The following is a 23,838-nucleotide window of genomic DNA, read 5'->3' on the forward strand; positions in this document are numbered from 1 at the left end:
ACCACCCAGGAGCAGCCTCACACACACACACTCCTGAATAAACAGCAGAGATGTGTCAATCACTGTAAACATTTTACACCTTCTTTCAGTCAGTGAAGCTGAACACACAAACAGTCACTGCTAAATATAATAATAACAAGAAATTTGCACCATTCGTGTCTTTCTTTGTGTTTAAAGAAGTGTTATTTATGAGTCATGTGTTTGTCCCTCCAGCCTGTCAGTGCTCAAGTCCCGGCTGTCTGGACGGGTCATGTGACTACGTGACCGGTCACGGCGTGTGTCGGAGCGGTTTCCAGGGTTACCAGTGCGACCAGTGTGCACCGGGCTACTTCAACTACCCACTCTGCCAACGTGAGTCTACGTCTCTGTGTCCATCGGTCTGCGTCTTTAGACTTATCGTAATATTGTATGATCCTTTATTGTCTTTCTATACAGAGACAATACATAAAAATAGTTATGAGAACCATCAACAAGCATTATATGGACATACATACAGTGCATTTAGCAGGAAAGCCAGATATTACAAACAAGCCATGATAATAGTTTTTGTTTATTTTAAACAGGAAGTGAGGAACTTTACATATTTATGCAGCTGGATGGAGTGCACTTGCTTTTTTGATTTACCGGTAGCTGTTGAGTACATGTACTGGGCTTATTTCACAACATACATTTTTACATCCAACAGGAGGAAAAGCACAGGTGTTAATAATAACTTTAACAACGGTTCTGTTGAATACAGCCATCATTGATGCTGCTATAAACACCTGCGCTTTTCCTCCTGTTGGATGTTCGCTGTGAAAAAGGTCCATAGTCGTGTATGGCTGGAGTCAAAGCTTACTGCACTAAGCCAGACAAACATCATTGCTAGTGTGATGTTACCACAGTAAAGGCCAATGATAGGGTGACATTGTCCAGATACAGATATTAACACTTTGTGGAAATGGTGTACTAGTTTCTCTTTCAAATTAGAAAGTAGACCATACTCTTTTACTTAAAATCGAGAATAGAGAATCATTTAAATATGAGCAGATTCATTTAAAATCATCAGTTAAAAACAGAAAATAATCGGTTAATTATATCGCACACGTTTCTCTGTCTCCAGTGTGTGGTTGCAGTACAGTCGGCTCTTTGCCTGAAGGCTGCGATGCCTCCGGTCGTTGTCTGTGCAGACCAGAGTTTCAGGGTCCTCGATGTGAGCAGTGCAGATCTGGATTCCACTCCTACCCCAACTGTCAAGGTACGCACACACACACACACACACACACACACACAGAAACCTGAAAGAAAGTCCGATTAAATGCACCTGTTACTCCTGACATACTGTAATAAAAATAGAGAATATGATATCCCATCAGAATGAACACATCTGGAGCCTCACGAGGAGACACACATGGAAACACTCAACTTTATTCGCCTTGTTATGAAGTGTTATAGTGCCTCGTTAAATTTTATGATGGTCTATTAAAGTTCCACCTTGTGCTGTTAATAATAAATTCCACTAAAATCCAAACACTCAGCCTGAATCAGGGACATGTTTGAGCACCACACAGCTAGTAGAAGAAGATACAATAAATATATTTGTCCTTTAATCAGATGTCGCACTTCTTGTTTCCTCAGTGTGCACCTGTGATCCTCGCACCTCATTGGACAGCAGCTGCACTGCATCAGGTCACTGCCACTGCCATCCTAATTACAGCGGAGCGTCATGTGACCAGTGTGCACCTGGATATTATGGTTACCCAAGCTGCACACGTATGTTGATCAACTTTAATGATGCCCTAAACTCCTCTCTGGCGTCTTTTCCAAAATAAATGTAGAAGTTTGGGATTTTTAATTATTGGCTTCTTTTTCTGAATCAGTGAATAGACAAGACTGATGAATAACTGGTGTGTAAAATGTGTTTGTTGCAGCTTGTCAGTGTTCTCCAGAGGGCTCCCGCTACACCACATGCGACCACGTGACGGGACAGTGTGGGTGTCTGCCAAACGTGGTGGGACAGAGGTGTGACAGCTGTGCACACGGCTCCTACGGCTTCCCCAACTGCCAAGGTATAAATAACACACACAAACACAAAGCACATACACAGGGTAAACACATAAAAACTCTCTGTCTGCCTGACATAATGGAAGTGAGGTGTGACAGCTGCAGTTAATGTCACCTGACAAACACAGGCATGCTAAATAGCTTATGAGGAAGACTAAAAGCGTGTTTAAAAGGCAGGACTGTTGTTGGAGGTTAAAAGTGTTCATGCATTTATCAAGATGGCTTCTCCCTCTGCTAGCCTTATAGCCATGTCATTAAAGTAGCATAAACTAGCTACTTTTGTATTATTCTGTTTTTTAGCTGTTCATTAACAAATTAAACCAGATCCAAAGAATGTTTGTAGCTCTTTTTAAATTAGCTTGATATAGCTTGATGAATTAGCTTGATTTAAAATAGCTTGATGAATTAGCTTGATATAGCTTGATGAATTAGCTTAATTTAAGATAGCTTGATGAATTAGCTTGATATAGCTTGATGAATTAGCTTGATTTAAAATAGTTTGATGAATTAGCTTGATATAGCTTGATGAATTAGCTTAATTTAAGATAGCTTGATATAGGTTGATGAATTAGCTTAATTTAAAATAGCCTAATATAGCTTGATGAATTAGCTTAATTTAAGATAGCTTGATATAGCTTGATGAATTAGCTTAATTTAAAATAGCCTAATATAGCTTGATGAATTAGCTTGGTTTAAATTAGCCTAATATAGCTTGATGAATTAGCTTGGTTTAAAATAGCTTGATATAGCTTGATGAATTAGCTTGGTTTAAAGTAGCTTGATATAGCTTGATGAATTAGCTTGATTTAAATTGGCCTAATATAGCTTGATGAATTAGCTTGGTTTAAAATAGCTTGATATAACTTGATGAATTAGCTTGGTTTAAAGTAGCTTGATATAACTTGATGAATTAGCTTGATTTAAATTAGCCTAATATAGCTTGATGAATTAGCTTGGTTTAAAATAGCTTGATATAGCTTGATGAATTAGCTTGGTTTAAAGTAGCTTGATATAGCTTGATGAATTAGCTTGGTTTAAAATAGCTTGATATAACTTGATGAATTAGCTTGATTTAAATTAGCCTAATATAACTTGATGAATTAGCTTGATATAGCTTGATGAATTAGCTTGATTTAAGATAGCTTGATGAATTAGCTTGATTTAAATCAGCTTGATGATATAGTAAAAAGAATACAGCGAAAACTACATTTTTGACGTGTTGGCCCAAAAAACTGGCAAATTTGGAAAGTAGAGTAGAAAGTCTTAACCATGTATGTTCAACAGATATAATCCACAAACTACAAGCTAGAATAGTCATAAAAAGCTCTTTCTTTTCTCTTTTTGTAGTGTTTATTATTTTAGATGTTCAGCAGGCTAGCTAACCAGGGAGCGAGCTACATGCTACTGTAGCTAGTCAGCTAGCTTAATAACGACGTGACGATGGCAGGATGATGTTTTTTAGGTTAAAAGCAAAGGTCCAGGCTTTAAATTTGAACTTTCACCTTTACCTGAGCTTTAGTTTCATTTCAGTTATTATTACTTGTATATTATATTTCACAGGGACCATGCATATTTAGTAAATCCACAATTAATACACAAGAATTAGCCAGGACAAATCATTACGGTTTAAAACAATAATCATGATGTCATGTGAAACAGTCGAGCAGTGCAAATTACAGTTTAACAACAACTCAACAACAACAAACAAACACAAGCAAGGAAAGACTGCGCAACTGGAAAATGACTTTGTGAAACAAACTGACGACTGTGTGAGATGATAACGATACTGAAAGTACTACAGGGTTTTTGCTACCTGGAAAAACAAAGTATAATCATGGAGGGAAAGCTTATAATTGGTGTCTTTATGTGGGAAAGCCGATACATATCCTCACTGACATGCAAAGGAAATGGAAGCAGATAATGGATGTTTTTAGCTTCGAAATGACATACCAGATAACTTCCAAACATCTGTAATTACAGTGGAAATCTTTGGTAAACATATATTTTCCTGAAACACTTAAACTAAAATTACTGTGTTATTTAAAACAATGTCAAGATCTTCAACGTATTGTATTTATGATATGTGTCTCTCTTTGTCATTTGAAGCTGGTACCTGCCACCCTGCCGGCTCTGTCCAGTACGTGGTTCCTCCTCCAGTGGTACGTTTTTGTGTGTTTGTTACACATTTTCAACAGTTAATATTACCTGCAACACAAAATACTTCCACCTGAAAGTAAATTAAATTGTTCTCTGTTGTCATGTTGCTTTGCTGTAGCTCTGTCATAATCATCGTACTGGCATTAGAAAGAGACTTATTGGTGTATTTTCATGTCAATAATCCTCTCAGGGTCAGTGTCAGTGCCGTCACCATGTTCAGGGCCCGGCCTGTGACAGATGCAGACCTCTGTACTGGAACCTCTCCCCCGACACTCCTGATGGATGCTCCAGTAAGACATATTACTCACACACATATACAGTATATTCACACTTCTCACACGTTTCACTAGTTTTTATTTAAAAAAAGAACTCTTAAATGAACTCAAGTTTGTGTGTCTGCTCTTTCCTGCAGACTGTGAATGTAACGTTGCTGGGACTATCAGCGGTGTTGCAGAGTGTGCACAGGTGAGCTAATTAAACTGCACTTCTTCCTCTGATAAACTTCAACAGCCCACATTTAGACTTTTATCTTTTAGGTAAAAAAGCATCAGTTTAAGTTGTTATGTGTTACATTCATTTCATACTGGATTTTTGTGTGGACATCTTAATAATTTGGTTAGAAAATTAAATAATATGACAATTGATACTGGACGTATCCTTAGTTTCCATGCTTCCCGCTGTATTACTTTTATAATACCACTATTAATAGTGGCAATTTCTGTCGATATGAAATGAAAGTTAATGATTGATATTTGCCTTTTTCTGTTCCTTTCCTTCTTGCTTTAAATAATAATAGTAGCTAAGAGATTAAAGCGTGCACCCCATTTTTAGAGGCGCAGTCCTCTGACCCTTGGCCCTTTACTGCACAATAAAGGCAAAGGCCAAAATATGATGTTAAAAAAATCCTAAAAAATAATCATCATAATCTCCCTCTTGTTTGTGACAGGAGACTGGTCAGTGTCACTGCAAACCCAACGCCTGCAGTGGAACCTGCTCCACCTGTAAAGATGGCTTCTACAACCTGCAGGAGCACAACTACTTTGGCTGCCAGGGTGGGTACTCATCATCAGGACAGAGGTGACCTTTTATTGGTGGGTTTGACCAAAGGTTATGTATTTGTTTATCTTACTTTTATGTGTTTTGTGTGTTTAGGCTGCCAGTGTGACATTGGAGGTTCAGCAGGTCAGTCTTGTGGAGAGAGGAACGGCCGCTGTCGCTGCAGACCCAACGTGGAGGGACCGAAGTGTAACCTGTGAGTTTAGAGACCTGAAAGAAGTTTCAAGTGGTATTTGTTGTACTTGCAATCAATATGTAGTTAGTGAATTAATTATGAGGATATTATTTTTAAATGCAGTGAACTATAAGACTTCTAAGATATAGATATATCTATCTATATATAGATAGATATATCACAAAAGAGATGCTGCTTCTTTCTACACCTAAATGTTTCTGTTTTAACTTGTAGAAAGGCCTCATTTCACTATCTAGTTATGGGGAGTTAATTATACAGAAATCACAATACAAAAAATAGAAATAAACTTCATCCCAAAATATTGCTTCTGTTTTTTTGCCCTCTAAATGGATCTCTTTGTGTCTGCAGACCTCGTCCTGATCATTACTTCCCCGACCTTCATCATCTGAAGTTTGAGATTGAGGAGGGAACCACGCTGGATGGACGACCGGTGAGATTCGGCTACAACCCTCTGGAGTTCCCCGGATTCAGCTGGAGAGGTTACGCTCAGATGTCGCCCATCCAGGTAGGAACTTTCACCTTTACTGTTGGTGCACACAGTTATGACTTAGTTGGATGTGACTACATTTTGCACCAGTGGATAAAAGATAAAAAAGAAAGCTGTTGTTTTCCATTGTTGTTTATTAATATAGTATTAGTAATAGTATATTATTTGCCAATTTAAAGATCTGTTTTCTGATAAACTTCAGTAAAAAAGTGTTTTATATGTGCTTTTCCTTTAAATATTGTTTATTATAAATCACATATGACTGTGACTGTGGCCCGTTATGAATGCTCCTCCTGCATGAACTAGACAGCTTACTCTATAGCTCAACATTCTGGGGACATTAAAAAGGATATTTCTCTTTGGTAAAATCACTTTTCAGCACATAAACATCCAAAGGTTTTATATATTTTCTTTCATTTAACATCTTAGCTACTTTTAATATGAGATTTCAAGCTTTTAACAATTAATTTGACCAATTTTTAACGACGATAAGAAGCTGCAAAGTGGATGATATGGAAAGGGATTTTATTAAGGTAAAATACTTTAGAGCTTCTCTGGATGTTTGTGCAGAAAAGTGGAAATCCAAGAGAAATATGTTGGGTTGTATTTGGGGTAAAAGTGTTTCTTTTAGTGGTGGAGGTGACGGTATTAAGGTTCATAGCTTGGTTTCTCTTTTCTTGTTGGTGTTTCCCACATCCTCCTCCCTCCCTCCTTCATGTATTGTCTCTTATATTTCCATCTCCTCCTTTTCATCAATTTTCTTCGGCCCTTCTCTTCGTCATTACTCCCCTCTTACGTCTCTCTCACACTCCCTCCCATTGCCCTTATCCTCCTACTTCCCCTCCTCTTCTTCCTCCCTTGCTCTCCCTCCATCCTGTCTTCTTCTTCCCTCTTATGTCTCCCTAAACCTCCTCCTTCTCTTATCTTCCTCCCTCTCTCTCCTTCTCCTTCATCCTGTTGTCCACTGTTGCCTTGCTCGTTGGTCCTTTGGCAGTCCAAAGTCTTGGTGTCGGTGTCGGTCAGCTCTCCAGACCTCTTCCGTGTGGTGCTACGATACGCCAACTGGGGGGGTTCGGATGTTCGGGGCAGGGTGTCGGTGATAGAAGACGGCTGGAACTACTACTGTGGTAACTGTACGTGGTGGGCGGGGACAACTTCCTCTTTCTGTCAGTCGTTCCAGCACTGGGACAGGAAGTTTCAAGTGCTCCCTCCATCCCTCACTTGAGATGCAGTACATGGCTGCAAAATGCCTGAGAACTGCTCCTCTCCTCTCGTCTGTTAACTCTTGATTTCCGTGCTTTCCTCAGGATTTCAGCTGTGTTACAAAGAACTGAGAAAAACATGTCAGGTTCTGTCTGGTCATTTTTTAAAACTTAATGTTTCTTAATTGGAACACAGCTAAATTCCTGGATGGAAATCTGCTTCCTCTTCCTTTCTGTATTCCTCCCCTTCATACGTCGTTCCTGTCTGGTATCTATCTGACAGATGATGGGGGGATGTGGGTGTTGGTGGTGGCGGCCTCTGCTCCCTCTCATTTCCCCTTCAGGGCCACAGCTCAGTGCAGAGTTTAGGGGATTTTAGACTCACATCTTCTACACTTCCTCCTCCTCTTCCTCCCCCACTCTTGACCCTGTCCCCTGTAGACTGCAGTGAAGCTTCAGGTTTATGTGAGCGAGGCAGACGTCTATCTGACTCGCTTCATCCTCAGATATGTAAACTCTGAGGGCGCCACCTCCAACGGTAAAATCACAGCCTATCAGGTCAACCGCCAAGGTAGGTGTCCACCAATCGTGAGAGAGTCTCTGTGTGAGTGTGTTTAAGTGTGTGTTAGAATTAAACAGCAGCAGAGGAGGTGTATGTGTGAGTTTGTATCAAGCTTATCTTAATTTATCAGCATTTTTATTACTTTTACTTTATGTTTTGTTGCACAATTTTCATGTTTCTTTGCTTCAAATGGATCTGAAGTGTTGAATTATTCTCTCTTTATGATAGCATTTGAGTTTTAATATCTAACACCGCACACTTCTGATGTGTGTGTGTGATTTCTAGGTTCAGAACAGTCCAAACAGATCGTCTTCTCTCCCAGCATTGAGCCGACTTTTGTCAACGTTCCACAAAACAGCTTTGTGGAGCCGTTTGTCCTGAACCCGGGAACCTGGACTGTGGTTATCGAGGCTGAGGGAATCCTGCTGGTGAGACACACTCACACTCCCACACCTGTTTTTATACAAACACTGTTACCCCCAAGAGTTAAGATAATGAGCGGTATGGACGTATTTTATCCACAGAAACTCCTCAGTTTACCTAATAACACTGTTAATGCTCTGTTTGCCTTCAGGATTACCTGGTGCTGCTGCCCAGTGCGTACTATGAAGCTCCCATCCTGCAGATCAGAGTGACTGAACCCTGCACCTACAGCTCTGCGCCTGACGCCAGCCAGAAGTAAATATGCACATACTTAAATTAAGGAAATACACAGGAGGAAAAATCTCTGACTGATAGCTTACCAAGTCTTTGATAAGTCAAGGACGGCTCCACATGTGTTTTGTCAGTGCATGCAAGGAAGGAAATTGAGGCTCTGAGCGAGGCACCAAATCCCCCAAATGCTCAGGGTGCATGTCCACATGCAGCCCCCTCACTCTGACACCTCTCCATTAATGCACGTCCACAGGTTCCTGTTTGTGCGTGTGTGTGTTTGTGTAGCATGTTTCTAATAAAAGTGAATTTCCTCTCAGGGATTAATCAAGTAAAAATCTTCCTCTTCTTCTAAATATGCAGTGTGTGCAGTACTTTTTTGTCATCATACAAAATCAGGTTTTTGGCTTCATCCTTAAAGGACTAGTTTACCACCATCATGACTGTACAGTTAACATTAGTAAACATGAGGCACTGTAGCTTGGAGGTGGTTAGCTTAGCTTAGCACAAAGACTGGAAACAGAGGGAAAAAGCTAGCCTGGCTCTTTACAAATTAAAAGGGCTGTAAAAAAAAATATATACTTGGGGGTTAGCTAGCTGTTTCCACCTTGTCAGTCTCTAAGCTAAGCTAAGCTAACTGGCTGCTGTCTTTATCTTCACCCCACAGACATCAGAGTGATATCAATCTTTTCAGCAAACTCTTGACAACAAAAGTTAAACTAGTCCCTAAACCAAAATCTAATTAAGGTCTAAATGTTCTAGGTCAAGTTAAATTTCAAGAGCCAGAAAATGTCCATCAAAACATCCATGTTTAAAGTTCCCTCTCTGTTTCTCTCTGTGTCTCTCTAGCTGTCTGCTGTTCAGGTATCTGTCTCTGGACTCCTTCCCCTCCATCTCTGGCAACGATGCAAGCTGCGTCCACGACAACCACCTGCCGCGCCCCTGCCCATCTGAGAAGGTCACCCCGCGCCACCCCGACATGGCCGTCTGCAGTGGCTACGATGTAAGTTCAGGCTGGAGGACATCTCTATGGTAACCTGTCCAAAACTGAAGCTTGAACAGAAGTTTTATAAACAAATTTTTAATTCCTGCTTCAGATCAGCGTCGAGCTGCGGACTCGTCTGCCGGCTCCAGGAGAATACGTCCTGGTCGTTGAATATTCCAGCGAGGAAGAAATACCGCAAACGCTGACTGTTGCAGTGAACACACCTGGAGCTCGAACACACCAGCACAGAGTCACCCTGCTGCACTGCAAATACAGGTACAAAGGAGATCTGTCTTTGGACTTAGATGAGGAAGACAATCATAGATCAGGCTTATAGCTGCGACGATGAGCAGCTGAAACCCATCATCCTCTGCACAGTAAATTAGGATGGTCTGTGTGTGGACTCAGCTGGTTCACAGTTGACTGTTACAGTCTGGCCTTTATTCAGTCAGTCAACAGCTCTTAATCGTTGTGTCTGTGTGTGTTTGTCCAGCTTCCTGTGTCGAGTCGTGGCCATCGATGAACAGAACAGAGTCGCTGTCTTCTCTCTCCCCGCTGACGCCGAGATCCAGCTCATCTCCGATCGAGCCAGCTTCTTCCTGGTGAGAAAACTGAACCCAGGTCACGTGATTTATCCAGAGCAGAGAGGTCACATGATGCTTGAGATATATTGGAAACATTGGAGACTCTTTTCAAGATAAGAGAGATTTTCAAGATGTTAGTGATAGGAAAGTGACCCCATATTCTCCTCCTGACTCCTGTTCAACTTCTCAAAATCAAAAAAACATTAAAATTATTAAGAAAAAAGAGCAAAGGAAGAATCTCCAAATTAATTATTTTTGTAAAAGAGTTGCTCTCTTTGCCCTTTTTCAAGTTTAGAAATAGTGAAATGATTCATCAGCCATCCGTTTGTTTCCTCACTGTCTGCAGCACAAAGTTTACCTGGTGCCTAAAGACCAGTTCAGCATGGAGTACGTCGAACCTAAAGTCCACTGCATCAGCACTCATGGACAGTTCTCACCTGAAAGGTAAGGCAACATATAATTACTTTATATACCTTTCATTCTTGTTTCTAAAAACTCAACTACTCAACCCTCGTCCTTCCCTCCATAGTTCCTCCTGCGTCCCCTCGCGCTTCCAGACCCCGTCAGACTCTGTGGTCCTGAAGGAGGGTCAGAGCTCCTCCATGCAGGAGCCCATCCTGGCCTCCCCTGCGGCAGCTCCCCCTCTGCCCTACCACCACCAGAGCGACGAGCCGGCCTGGACGGGAGGAGACAGACCTCCACACGCAGCGGACAACAGCGACCACGTCAGGCTGGATTCAGTGCAGGTACGGCACTTTAATGTAACTCTTTAATCCCACGAAAGAAGAGTATGTTGTGTTTGGAGCTGTTTGCACAAGGTCCAGAGATTGTACTGCTGCCCAGGGAAAACAACCCCTGATTTCATAGATTCTTACACTTTTTTATAGCTTAAGCCATCCAAAAGAATAATTTATAAAGTTTGACCCCTTCTGGCTGCACTTAGAAACCCTAAAAGTCAAACTCTCTGTGCACTTCTAAAACAACTATCCTGCTTTGATTAGGATTGCAGATGTATGAAATATGAACCAACTGTAGGAAGTGACCCCAACATGCAGGGGTTTATGGGTAAAAGGAACAGATGCTCATGTCTGATAGCCTGCAGACTAAAATCTGGATTTTTTACACATATTTAACCATTTCCTGAGGTGTGGACACCATGAGAGGAATAACAGAAATCTAGGCAGAGCTTAAGTTGCAGGAATCAGGAAGAGATTTTTGGGATTGCACGTGACTAAAACTGTCTGGTGGGGAAAAAAAGCAATAAACCGATAGAGTGAGATAAGATGAAGGAAAAAATCTGGCTTGTAAAAATTACCATCACTAATCTTATTTTTGACTCTTTTCCACCTTTCTCTCCTTCATTTCCCTTACCCAGAATGCAGCAGTGTACTCTACACGTGTCCATGCTCTGGGGCGTTACGTCTTCATCCTCCACTACCACCAGCCTCACCACCCCAACTACCCTGTGCAGGTCTACATCAACGGAGGGAGAATCTGGCAGGGTAAGAGCACGCACAGTGGGATATTCCTTAAAGTAAAATAGATAACAATGCGTTCATTTAAATAAAGATAATTGTTTTTCTGCACATCAGGCCAAGCCAACGCCTCCTTCTGCCCCCACGCGTACGGCTGCCGTAACGTCCTGGTGTCTGAGAATCAGATCATTCTGGATGTGACGGACCACGAGGTCTTCCTCACGGTGCAGATACCTGCTGGAAAGACGCTCTGGCTGGTGAGTTTCACAGAGATGGTTTTGTTATTATACAAAATAATACTCCTCTGTCCTTGTGTTTGACTTTTTATAGACTGGCTCATTCCACACATTTTTACTACTATAAGGGATTTAGACAAAAATGAATCTTCCACCTGTCCAACCTCTCTTCGTCTCTCATTAGTCCTCTTTGCATTATTTTCACATGAAAAGCAGCTCATCTTGTGCAGTTTTTCAATAAAGCTCAAATTTTCCTGGAGGCACTGCTTCAATCAAATGTGTGAAAAAACCTTCAAAAAAAATTATGATTTCAAGCCATGAATCAAAAACATGTTCAGTTCATGCCGTTTAAAGCTGCCAAGATTTACTGTTGACTTTGTTTGCTTCTGATCAGACTTGAAAGTCTCGAGTGTTTTTAATTAAAAAAATCATGTAATGTCATTAGCATGTAAAGCTATTTACGCCCTGCAGCTCAGACATAATATAAAGGCTTAAATCAAGCCTTGATTTCAGGTTCCTTTTCACAGTTGCAGCCTCGCTAGGAAAGATGTGCAGATTATTTTATTCTTCTGGTAATTTAAATTAGGAATCACCCGACTTGGGGCGCTGGTCTGGCTTAGTTGGTAGAGCAGGCGCCCCATGTACAGAGGTCACAGTCCTTGATGCACTGATTGCAGGTTCGACTCCCGGTCTGCCAATCATTTGGTGCATGTCATCCCCCACTCTCTACTCCCCACATTTCCTGTCTCTTTTCAGCTGTCCTATAAAAAATAAAGGCAAAAGCCAAAAAAATAATCTTAACTTTTTGTTTATGATCTAAAATATGAGAAGAAAATGTTTTTAGTCGTCTTTCCAAAATCTTCAAGAAATGAAGAAGCTTGTTTCTCCCTCGATCCTTTTCCGTTGTGTCTCATGTGTTGTGTCTCTGCAGGATTATGTGCTGGTTGTGCCTGAGGCGAGCTACAGCTCCAGCTACCTGAATGAGGAACCTCTGGATAAATCATACGACTTCATCAGCAACTGCGGCCAAAACAGCTTCTACATCAAGTCAGTGTATTAGCAGGAGAGGAAGCTTGTTTTAAAACCTTTGTTTAAGCAAAGAAACAAAGTTTTATTATCTCAGAGACCAAACTACATTTTAATTTACTTTATGCCTAAAAATGTAAATCTTTATCAGTGTGAATAAATGACTCCTCCTTTCTTCCCTCCAGCCCGTCCACCGCCTCTCCGTTCTGCCTCGGCTCTGCTGTCTCTCTGTCTGCCTTCTTCAATAATGGGGCGCTGCCCTGCGCCTGCCACGAGGTCGGAGCCGAGAGCGACACGTGCGAGTCCTTCGGCGGTCAGTGCCGCTGTAGGCCGAACGTGATTGGCCGAGACTGCTCCATGTGCGCCACGGGATACTGGGGATTCCCCAACTGCAGACGTGAGTGTTTGATTTACCAACTGTCAGTCAAATAATGAGCTGTAGTCACACTGATTGTACAGATATATATCTTTTTTACATCAAAACAGATGGATTAAACTTGCACATTATTTAATTAAAATTCTGAAAATGTCAAGTGTATGTGTAGTTTACAAAAAGAAAAGAGTCTAAATGTTATGTCTAACTGTATCTGTTATCTTTCCTCCAGCTTGTAACTGTGGTACCAGACTATGTGAACCTGTGACTGGTGACTGTATCTGCCCTCCGAGGACTGTGCGCCCTGAATGCACCCAGTGTGAGCCCCAGGCGTTTGGCTGCCACCCTGTGGTGGGCTGTGAGGTCTGCAACTGCTCCCGGCCTGGCGTCATGACACCTGACGTGAGCTGCGATACAACGAGTGGACAGTGCAGGTACGACAAAAAATACAAGGCTATGAAGTAAATAATGGATGTGGACGTAGCCGTAGTAATGTTACCTATTGGTTTGTGGATGATGCACCTTGTTTTTTGGGAGGAGGGCGCCAGAATTTACCGAGGGGGGCAAGCTAGAGAGTAGCGAGAGGTTACCATCCATTAGCTTAGCAATTAATCAGTTGATGCTAGCTCCAGCAGGCTAAGTTAGCAAGATCTATGTGTTACGCCATGACTTTAACTGTGATATTAATGGACATAATAATTTTGAATAGCCAAAAAAAAGACTTAACATTACCGGACAAACTTCACAGAGTCGCCCCCTGCTGGCCATGAGCAAAAATGCAGGTTTAAGGCACTTCTGCTTTGGATTTGCTTTTCAGACGTGATGCTTCGCCCCTTCTTATATACAGTGCACGGACAAGACAGAGGAAATGATGATTTTTCTATAGCTAAAGTACCTCAAGGTGATTGTGCCCAGCTCGGTATCAGAGCCTGAGAAAGCACTCACGAGCAGACACTCTTCCTCTCTCGAAAAAGGAAACCCCCGAACAATGAATTCAGTTTCTTTTCATTTCCTCACAGCTTGATGTTTGTAGTTCCTTCTTCAGCCCACACCGGCACTACTGTGAGACAGATAGTAAGAGTTTTGGTTCAGCAAGTTCAGCCCTCAAATGTCAGGCCTGTGTCTGGAAATGCCTAAAAAGGCAGTGATTTCTTGCCCGTTTTGTCTCCTGACAAGATCTTGGCTCTGACTCTCTCTCTCTCTGTTGATTGCCTCTGTGTGTTTGGCCAGCTGTACGTGCCAACTCTTGTCTGTAGAAGCTGCAGCTCTGGCTTCCATGAAACAACACAACAGCACTCTGTCCTTATCTGTCTGTCTCTTATTCCTCCTCCAGACATTTATTTCATGATAAAGCGGCTCATTTGACGCAATCCTGTCACTGTACGGACTTGGAAGAGTTTGGCTTCCTGGAGGCTGTCAGTCATCATCTTCTTTTCTCAACACAAGGATTCAAAGTAGTAGTTCTCTTCACTTGTTGCTGAAAGACAAGATAGAGTTTTTTTAATCCCGAAGGCAGTTCTAGTGCCAGATTGCTCCATAATTACAGGACAAAATACAATAAGAGTTATTTAATCATTTTAAACTGGAATACACTCCAAGATCACATTTAAGTTTAAATCTTTATCACCTTTATCTGCCTTACAATTTAACATAAAGTATCTATTATATCGCTATATTCTTACTTATTGTGAGCAGCTGACTGCTGCTTAAAATCATGAGTCTACCATCTTCGCTGTCCTCAAATACTCTTTATACATTTATTTTTTCATGCCATGTAGCCCAACTGTTGTTGTCTTCTTAACCATCTGCCAAGTTTGAAAAAAAAAAAAATCTTCTGTCCCTTTTCGAGTCTGCCTTTTTTTTCTTATATTGAGATATCTAAAATCTCTCTCTCACACACACACACACACACACACACACACACACACACAGAGGAATGTGCCAGCCTTGTCCAGACAAGATGAGGATGTAAAGCTGAAAGTGTTTCCCTTCCCTTCAAGCTCTTGTCTCTTAGGATCCTAGCACCTGGCATTAACACACGTATACACGCGCACACACACACACACACTCACACACACAGCTGCCAGTGGATCTATTCAACAAGTGGAAATATTTATGATCAATCACTTAGTCGTGATGGATAATTTAGAGCAATAAAACTTGTGGTGGCAATTTCTGATGGCGAGACCAATAAATTTCTTTGAGAAACAAAAACATTGATGTCTTTAGTTGAAGAATAATAGAAGATGAGTAAAAGCAATTCACAACTCAAGCTGGGTCAGACCAGTACTACACAGAACGCAGCTGACTGACACAGAATCAAGGTTCACAGTGTGTGTTATACATTACAGAAAGAACTCAAGGTGTTATTGTTATGACTTTAGCTGAGGCGCCTGACTATCTAGAGTTTACCCCCTGCCTTGGAGCTCTCAGCCAAGACAAGGCCACCAACTATCTCTCTAAGACAGAAGGAGCAACAGCAAATCATGCACAAGACCCTGGAGAGGAGCAGACAATAAATATCCTTAGAATTAACCTTAGCTGACTATATCATGATTATTGACTGTATAATAAAAAGGAAGTTTCAACATAAAAATTTCCTTCACAAAACTTTCATCTCCTGCAACACTGAAGCACATTTTAACACATAAAGGTCAAAGGTCAACTTGAGCTAGCATAGGCTGACACATTTTCATTATTTTATTTATGACATTAGGGCACACTTAATTGTACAGTTGGACATTTAAAAGTAATTAGCAGCCATTGTGATTGGTCTACTCCTCTTTCGGCTTCGTTTTACTCAAACGGATGAATAAAGTTATTTCAAATTTCACTTTGATTAATAAAAAAATATTTCTTCCAGGTGTAAGAACAACATCGTCGGCCGTCAGTGTGACCGCTGCACTCCCGGTTTTTACGGTTACCCCAACTGCAGACCGTGTAACTGCAACGAGGCGGGAACAGAGGAGGAAGTGTGCAACTCCTTCACGGGACAGTGTCTCTGCAAGGTGGGGCAGCGCTAACAAACACACACACGTCCTCCTGCGCTCACTTTGTTTTCTAACCTGCTGTTTGTCCTCCACCTGCAGGAGAACGTCCAGGGTTCTCGGTGCGACCAGTGCAGAGTCGGTACGTTCCACTTGGACCCGACCAACCCGAAAGGCTGCACCAGCTGTTTCTGCTTCGGAGCCACAGATCGCTGTCGCAGCTCAGACAAAAGACGCACAGAGGTACTACTCACACGTATACTTTATTTATTTAAACTTAATACACAACAGATGCTTATTTTTTTAAACTGTTTTCTGTTGTCACTTGTGGGATTTTTAGTACTCTTTGCTTAAGTGCAAAAACCCCAAAATATTGAATCTACAACATAACAGAACATGACTCTGAGCTTCTGTCCGTCCTCTGTGCTCTTCTTCCTGTCTCACCCCTCGGCTCTTCTCCGGTAGATTATGAACATGGAGGGCTGGGTACTTCTGGGAGCAGACAGACAGGAGGTACCTGTCGCCGTGTATCCTGGTCAAGACCTTATAGAGGCTGACCTGAGCGATGTGCCAGACGTCTATCAGGACCTGCACTGGCACGCTCCAAAGACCTACCTGGGAGACAAGGTAAGAGAGGAAAGATGACATTTGAAGGTGGTGAGAAAGAGGACATATTTCCTGGGCTCTGATTCGATTCATTATTTGTACCTAAAGAAGCAACTAATTGTTAACTTCATTTTTCTGCTTTAAAAACACTGGCCTTTAGATGAGTTTCCATTACATATTAAAATCTTTAGTGATAGTAGTAACGACTTGGGCATGACCAGGCGATCATGACTCACTGGAATCTTTTGCTGAAAGTTATCCAACGCTCTTAAAACAACTGGAGATTTAGTAGTGATTATGTTTATCTAGTCAATCAATGTATTTACTCTTGCAAAGATGTTTCTCATGTGTGCCAAGCTGTTGCAGCATCAAATGCAGATAACAAATTACAAGAGAATTAATTACAGACGCTGTTCTGGTTCAGTTATACAAAGTTTGGATGTTTTACGCTTGAGTGAATCATTGTTTCCCAATTCAGGGTCCAAAAGTTTGTAGCTTGAGGGACCCAGCTTTTGAACACATCAAACTTATGAAAATACTACTACTACTACTACTAATAATAATAATAATACAGATAATTAAAAGTTGTAAAACCACTGCTAGAGTGGTGGAAAGTCAAAAACAAACGCCAAACTGAATTTATGGTTCACAACTTGCCCCGACACAGGCCTTGTGGTCTATTACAATTGAGTCACAAAGCTAATCTTCTGTTTCTTCTAAAGATCAATCCCAGGATTTATTTATCCCCCCATAAAACCGTAATTGTTTTTGAGAACAAATGAAATATAAAGTATTAATCAGTGAGCTTAAAAGTCGTTGCATGGTGGATTTCTTTTTACCTTTAAACAGAGGCAGGCTAGATGATTCACCAAGTTAAGCTCCTGTCTTCAAGAGACGGGTTAACTGACAGACATGAGAAAGCTAATAAAGGCCTGTGTCTGCTAACGGTGCTTTTCATCGGTGCTCACTGTTGCTAGGTTATAAAAGTTGTCTCGCGGCACTTCCGCTTCCCTTGAAAATTACCGTTAAGTCTGTTTTAAATTGCTCTGTATGCTTAATATTTCCTTTTATAAACGGAAATTTTACAAGAAAGTATTTTAAAAACAATGGACAGGGACCGTCTCCTGGCATTAACAGCAGCTTTAGACCTGGAAATTGTAACCTCGAAAAAACGGACAGATTTGCTTCTCCGCCGCCATTGTTGTTGACAAAATTGATATCGGAAGTCCCGCCCCTACTTGATTTTGATTGGTCGGTGAGGGAGAAGCGACATTGACGAGCGCAGCAGATGTTGAACGCTGACCTGTATTAGTTTTGGAATAATAATAATAATGATAATAATATAATTAATTGGCGTTTCCAGCGCGAAAAGGCCTTTAGTGTTTAGTGTCGATCTATTATTTTAAGAAGATAAAAGATAAAAATTCGTATCAACATAATTAGTTCCTAAGGCTTAAGCTAAATACGTTTTCCAAATTCTAGGAAAAATTATCCTAAGAACCAACACAATCCTGTTTTTGGCTTTAATAGAAAAAAACAACATTTGGCATTGGGCAGTCATTTTTATTTCCCTGTTTGGTCTGTCTTACATCCTATTTTTTTTTTACTATTTATTTATTTATTGTCTCATGCTTCTTTTATATGACATCTCCTTGCCTTTGACTTCTTTTGTAAAGCATTTTAAAGTGTCTTTTTTGTCTGAGACTCAAGTTTAAGACAATACATAAGGGGTGCAAACTTCAACAAAGTTAGTAATACATAACATTTTAAACAGACACACCTAAATTACGCAACACATACAGACAGACAGACAGACAGACAAACAGACAGACTAAACCCACATCTAGATCCAGCGGCTCAGACGAGGTGTTTAGATGTAAATCAGTGTTCTGTCTGTGCGTCTGAATCCACCACTATCATGTGTGATTCAGGCTGATGTTTCGTTTTGTTCTGCTCCACATACCAGCTTCAGATGTCAGCGCTGCCAAAACCTGCATTATCATAGAAGTGAAGACATTTTATCTTCCATGGAAAAAAGACAGGCCTTGGATCTTGTTTCTATTAAACTGTACAGTCTGAAAGTAATCCATTGTTGTCTGGATTAAGGCGTGATAGCGTGAGATTAAAGCTCTGTGTCTGCTTTTCCTGTCTTACTTCAATCTTTATATTCTGTTTCATTTCAGTACATCACTTTGTTTGTAGTTTTTATATTTGTTTTGTTGTATTAAAGTCTCCTAAAACTACCATCCATCCCTGTCTCTCCAGGTCTCATCCTATGGAGGTTATCTGAGGTATCGTCTCCACACTCAGACCATGAGAGGCGACGTGTTGTCTCTGCCTGCAGAAGCCTCCAGGCCTGACATCATTCTCAAGGTATAAAACACACACAAATATATCACTGCATACCAGTTTCACATACAAACATATACTAAAAGCAGAGGTGGAAAAATACACACATTCTTAACTAAAATAGAAGTACAAATACTCTGTCCTCACAGTATAAAAGTAATCATTTATACCGGCAAAGTTAACTAAACATTAACAACACATTATTGATGGGAGACTATTGAACTTAAATAATTCTAACTTTAAAAACATTGTAAATAATAAACCTTTATTTTCAATGTGTTGTCTTACTGCTCTGAATCTACTCCAATGCCTCTTCTTCACTGCCGAGTTTCCACGTCTTTAATATCATTTATCCTCTGATGTTTACAACCAGGAATCATCTTTTAAATGTTTTAATGTTAATTTGACTTTGGGAAGATGTTGTGAAATGAAAATGTAAGGTGTAGAAAGTGCCTTTATTTTTCTTTGGGTAAAACTAAAAGGTTGTTTGAACTAAAAACAGTTTAGATACTTAAAAACTCTACTTAAATAAAGTACTAAAGTATTTGTACTGACAGACACATACAAATATGCATCTACGCACACAAACACCCATAATTAAAGAAAGAAAAACCGTCTGCTTGCCAGAATCTGCCTCATATTATAGGATCATAACAGAACATACACTCTGCTTACATAACTGCACACACACACACACACACGTCTCACAGTCTTCCCTCTGTGTTCTTTCCTCCTGCAGGGTAACCAGATGACCCTGGTGTTCATGGAGAGAGAGTACTCGTCACCTGAGGAGCCTCACCTGGGAATTGTTCACATGGTGGAGGTAAAGTCGCTCTCAGGTTGTTTGAGCTTCACGAAGATTCAGAAGATTTATGTCAGAAGCTGAATTCTGGAAAGACGCAGACCGGCAGCAACACGTCAGAAGAATTGTTGTCATGATTTTAAGTGTTAATCACAGGAGATACATTTTCTTTCTTGAACTTATGATTGAAAACTGAGATGGAAACAAGAGCTCCAAAGTTATATATTGTGAAGATTAGTGACGACAGATTGTACAATGTTGTTTTAAACCTGAGTCTCCCACTGCCATCTACTGCTGCTGATATGCAATATTTCATATGCAGCTTTATGAAACGTGTGACACCCTTAAATTGAGCAGCTGTTGGACTGAAGAGGCTGCAAAGAGCTTTGTGTATTTTTGTAGTCTAGTCTTTTATTCCCTTTCACACTGTTCAAATTCAACGTTATTGTTCATGAAAGGAACCTGACCTTGTTTTTTTAAATGTCCATATACATCCTTGAGGGGACATAGAGTAAAGAAAAATCTGACGACCTCTGTCCGTCTCTTTCGTCCTCTCCTCTCAGGGAAGTTTCCGTCACGCTCAGACTGGTAACCTGGTGTCTCGCGAGGAGCTGATGATGGTTCTGGTCGGTCTGGAGTCTCTGCAGATCCGAGCCCTTCACTCCCAGTCGGCGCACTCCGTGTCGCTCCGCGGTGCTGTGCTGGAGGGCGCCGAGAGCCTGCCAGCCGGCCGCCACGCCAACAACGTGGAGATCTGCATGTGTCCCGCGAACTACCTGGGCGACTCGTGTCAGGTGAGGTGTCCTCATGGATCTTTAGATCAATTATCTAACTGATAAGTTTTAAGAAGGCTACAATTATTGCTTTCATTAGTTTGATGTTCGTCCTCTCCTGTCTGTAGAAATGTGCTCCAGGTTACTACAGAGACACCATCGGCCTGTTCCTGGGGAAATGTGTTCCCTGTAACTGTAACGGACACTCGGACCGCTGTCTGGACGGCTCTGGAATCTGTCTGGTGAGGATTTTATATGATGTAAACCTTTCTTACCTTCTTTATAATGCACCTGTTTATAGATTAGTGACTGTCTTTTTTTTTTTTTTTTACAGGACTGCCAGCATAACACAGCCGGCGACCACTGTGAGAAGTGCCAGGGTGGTTTCCTTGGAAACAACACTCTTGACGGACAGGCGGTGTCGTGCTCCAGCTGTCCCTGCCCACTGAGGGTCCCGTCCAACAAGTCAGTGCATCTCACTCTCTTTTATTCTCCCTGTCTACTATTCTTTTTGACACCTTTCCGTTCCTCTCATCCTTCACACTTTCTCCTCTCATTGAAACATCTCTTATAATACCTCCTTTTGTCTCTCTGTAGTTTTGCAGAGGGTTGTTTGCAGAAAACCGACAGGATGCAGTGTCTGTGCATGCCGGGGTACGCTGGACCGAACTGTGAAAGGTAAAAACACAAACACATTAAGGTTTGTTCTCAACACCTCTGAGCCCAAAATCCCCCAATGGGAGATAAATAGCATTTATCTTTAAACACTATTTGCAGCAGGTACACGTGTCATTAAATATGCCCCCCCAACACAGGTGTGCCCCCGGTTACTTCGGGAACCCCATGGTGCTGGGCAGCAGGTGCCAGCTGTGTCACTGCAACAGCAACACGGACCCCAACATGCTTTTTACGGACTGTCACCCGCTGACCGGCGAGTGTCTCAGCTGCATGCACAACACGGCCGGGCCTCACTGTGACACCTGCGCTCCAGGTTTCTACGGCGACGCCATCGGCGCCAAGAACTGCACCAGTGAGTTCAGATTCAACCACTTTCCGATCTCTGCTTGTCAAAGCGATTCAGTTTAATAAAGTGTAAAAAATTAAGTTGTCATAAGATTTATCAGCAAATTAAAGAGCTGTGTGTGTCGTCCTCTTCTTTGACCCAGAATGCAACTGTTCTCCTTGTGGCACCGAGTCATGTGACCCTTACACCGGACAGTGTCGCTGTAAACCAGGAGTCATCGGACAGCGCTGTGAACGCTGTGTGGTACGTTTCTTTTATATTTTAATGGTGGATTATTCATCTGGAAATATAATTCGGCCAATTAATTTACATAAAGCGTTTAAAAACAGTTTTTATTTTCCTGTTGAAATGAAGCTCACGATTCGATTTTGAAACTTGGCAGCAAATGTCACAACCAAAAATGTTTTTTAAGAAGTTTCACAGAAGAAAAGAGGAAATAATCGACCTTATTACCTCTTTATTACCTCTTTATTACCCTCTTTAAATTAAACTTTTAATCCATAACCAGTGTCGTCTGCAGTCATGTTACTGAAGCTTACAGAGAAACCCATCCAAAATAGTTTTAATATGGTTTATACACAAACATCTACTACTTGTTCATATGAGAAACTCTCAATATTGTTTATTGTTTATTGATCATCTCTTGTGACACAAAGCCTCTGGTGGGTTTTAAGGAATTTTATTTCTTTAAAAATAAATTATATTAAATAAAATATAATGTCACAATTTCAGTTAGTCCAAAGTGACGTACATCTGAGAGGTAATACAACACGACAGGAGGGAGTCATAAAGTCATAAACATAAGAATTAAGAAGTAATAAGAAAACAAAATATGAAGTAATATAAAATGAGATGATGCCGACAGCAAGCTACAAACATCTTCACCTCACGCCTCCACTGAACCGGATTCTGTTGTTCTCTCAGGACGGCTCGTTCGGCTTCGACTCGTGCTCCGGCTGTCGTCAGTGCGACTGTGAGGCCTCAGCGGCTCTCGTGCAGCCGTGCGACCCTCAGAGCGGTCAGTGCTCCTGTCAGCCCGGAGTCAACGGGCCGAGCTGCAGACAGTGTGCTCCTGGACACTGGGACTACAGCCCCAACGGGTGCAGGAGTGAGTAATACATGACATACTCTTACATATACTTTAATTACAGCTCGTGGACTCTGTACATCAGTAAAATGTGGTAATTATCTGGTATTAACTTCTGTTCTTATCCTTTTCAGTCGTTAACGACTTTCAATGAAAATTTTGTTGGATTTAAAAGATAATTTATTGAGTCAGTTCGATTCTGTGACATTAATCAGGCCAATTTTTTGTACATAATTTTGCACGCATTTTAAATGTCTGGGTTTTTGGTGCAATAAAATTAAATAAAATTCAGGTAAAGATTTGAAACTTAGAACTTAAACTTTAATCTTTTAATCCCAAAAAAAGTCAAAGACCGTTAAAGTAGCAGTAATATATCTCAACGACCCTCCTGCTCCGTCTCTTTTCCAGAGTGCAACTGCAGAGGAGGTCACTGTGACCCGCGCTCAGGAGAGTGTCGCTGTCCTGACGGGATGACTGGGAAACAGTGCGACAGCTGCTCGCAGAAATACAGCGTACCCATCGAGCAGCACCATGGCATGCACTGTGAACGTAAGTCAGACACACGCAGACTCACACATGTGACAAAAAAAACACCAGTTAATTTTACACAAGAAAAGGAAAGATTCTTAAATGTGTGTTTTTCTTGCAGCGTGCGACAGCTGCGTCATCGTCCTGTTGGAGGATCTGGACAAGATGAACGATAACTTCCGCTCAGTCACCGGTCAGCTGAGGAGCCTGAATGCCAGCTCCATGGCCTGGGCTCAGCTGAACAACGTCAACAAGTCTATGGAGGACATCGCTGTGAGTTTACTACCATTCATTTTAGTATTCATGCACAGTATTGTGTCAAATGTCCTGTTAGATTTATTTAGTCCTACTTCAGAGTGTACGCAATTTATTTCAGTTCTTAATTAACCTTCTTTCTCCTGATTGTAGCGTGCCATAAAGAACTACAACAGCACTCTGGATGAAAGCAGGAGCCGGGCCGACATGCTGGAAGCTGAGATCGTGAACATCAACGATGACATCAATGAACTGCAGGACAAGGTGAGATCACTAACGACACAGTCACACTTTCTTAAACAGTGTACGAATATTGATTTATAGGAGCTTTGATTTTAACAAATAAATCAACTGTTTATGTTCTTGTCTTATAAATCTGGGAAACTGTGCTCTG

At 41.3% G+C, this 23,838-nt stretch overlaps 1 protein-coding gene across 1 annotated transcript in view; it reads left to right on the top strand.

Annotated features, from left to right (window-relative positions):
- Positions 1 to 23,838, top strand: part of lama5 (laminin, alpha 5) — a 92,321-nt gene that overhangs the window by 56,357 nt on the left and 12,126 nt on the right. Inside the window, exons 13-50 of the mRNA XM_069659665.1 lie at positions 214 to 351; positions 1,103 to 1,237; positions 1,618 to 1,752; positions 1,911 to 2,048; positions 4,150 to 4,202; positions 4,391 to 4,490; positions 4,613 to 4,665; positions 5,147 to 5,252; positions 5,353 to 5,452; positions 5,801 to 5,957; positions 7,583 to 7,712; positions 7,989 to 8,131; positions 8,278 to 8,381; positions 9,204 to 9,357; positions 9,452 to 9,615; positions 9,833 to 9,941; positions 10,270 to 10,367; positions 10,453 to 10,669; positions 11,299 to 11,425; positions 11,516 to 11,655; positions 12,566 to 12,681; positions 12,846 to 13,057; positions 13,266 to 13,467; positions 15,897 to 16,041; positions 16,123 to 16,263; positions 16,486 to 16,647; positions 18,892 to 18,999; positions 19,715 to 19,798; positions 20,341 to 20,571; positions 20,679 to 20,792; positions 20,885 to 21,015; positions 21,148 to 21,228; positions 21,366 to 21,580; positions 21,717 to 21,817; positions 22,499 to 22,682; positions 23,070 to 23,210; positions 23,311 to 23,462; positions 23,598 to 23,708. Coding sequence (XP_069515766.1) covers positions 214 to 351; positions 1,103 to 1,237; positions 1,618 to 1,752; positions 1,911 to 2,048; positions 4,150 to 4,202; positions 4,391 to 4,490; positions 4,613 to 4,665; positions 5,147 to 5,252; positions 5,353 to 5,452; positions 5,801 to 5,957; positions 7,583 to 7,712; positions 7,989 to 8,131; positions 8,278 to 8,381; positions 9,204 to 9,357; positions 9,452 to 9,615; positions 9,833 to 9,941; positions 10,270 to 10,367; positions 10,453 to 10,669; positions 11,299 to 11,425; positions 11,516 to 11,655; positions 12,566 to 12,681; positions 12,846 to 13,057; positions 13,266 to 13,467; positions 15,897 to 16,041; positions 16,123 to 16,263; positions 16,486 to 16,647; positions 18,892 to 18,999; positions 19,715 to 19,798; positions 20,341 to 20,571; positions 20,679 to 20,792; positions 20,885 to 21,015; positions 21,148 to 21,228; positions 21,366 to 21,580; positions 21,717 to 21,817; positions 22,499 to 22,682; positions 23,070 to 23,210; positions 23,311 to 23,462; positions 23,598 to 23,708 — 5,132 coding nt within the window. The remainder of the gene's footprint in view (positions 1 to 213; positions 352 to 1,102; positions 1,238 to 1,617; positions 1,753 to 1,910; positions 2,049 to 4,149; positions 4,203 to 4,390; positions 4,491 to 4,612; positions 4,666 to 5,146; positions 5,253 to 5,352; positions 5,453 to 5,800; positions 5,958 to 7,582; positions 7,713 to 7,988; positions 8,132 to 8,277; positions 8,382 to 9,203; positions 9,358 to 9,451; positions 9,616 to 9,832; positions 9,942 to 10,269; positions 10,368 to 10,452; positions 10,670 to 11,298; positions 11,426 to 11,515; positions 11,656 to 12,565; positions 12,682 to 12,845; positions 13,058 to 13,265; positions 13,468 to 15,896; positions 16,042 to 16,122; positions 16,264 to 16,485; positions 16,648 to 18,891; positions 19,000 to 19,714; positions 19,799 to 20,340; positions 20,572 to 20,678; positions 20,793 to 20,884; positions 21,016 to 21,147; positions 21,229 to 21,365; positions 21,581 to 21,716; positions 21,818 to 22,498; positions 22,683 to 23,069; positions 23,211 to 23,310; positions 23,463 to 23,597; positions 23,709 to 23,838) is intronic.

Source organism: Semicossyphus pulcher, unplaced genomic scaffold, assembly GCF_022749685.1.
Source record: "Semicossyphus pulcher isolate SPU_LCO1_2020_fin unplaced genomic scaffold, fSemPul1.0.p SCAF_13, whole genome shotgun sequence".
Taxonomy (NCBI): domain Eukaryota; kingdom Metazoa; phylum Chordata; class Actinopteri; order Labriformes; family Labridae; genus Semicossyphus; species Semicossyphus pulcher.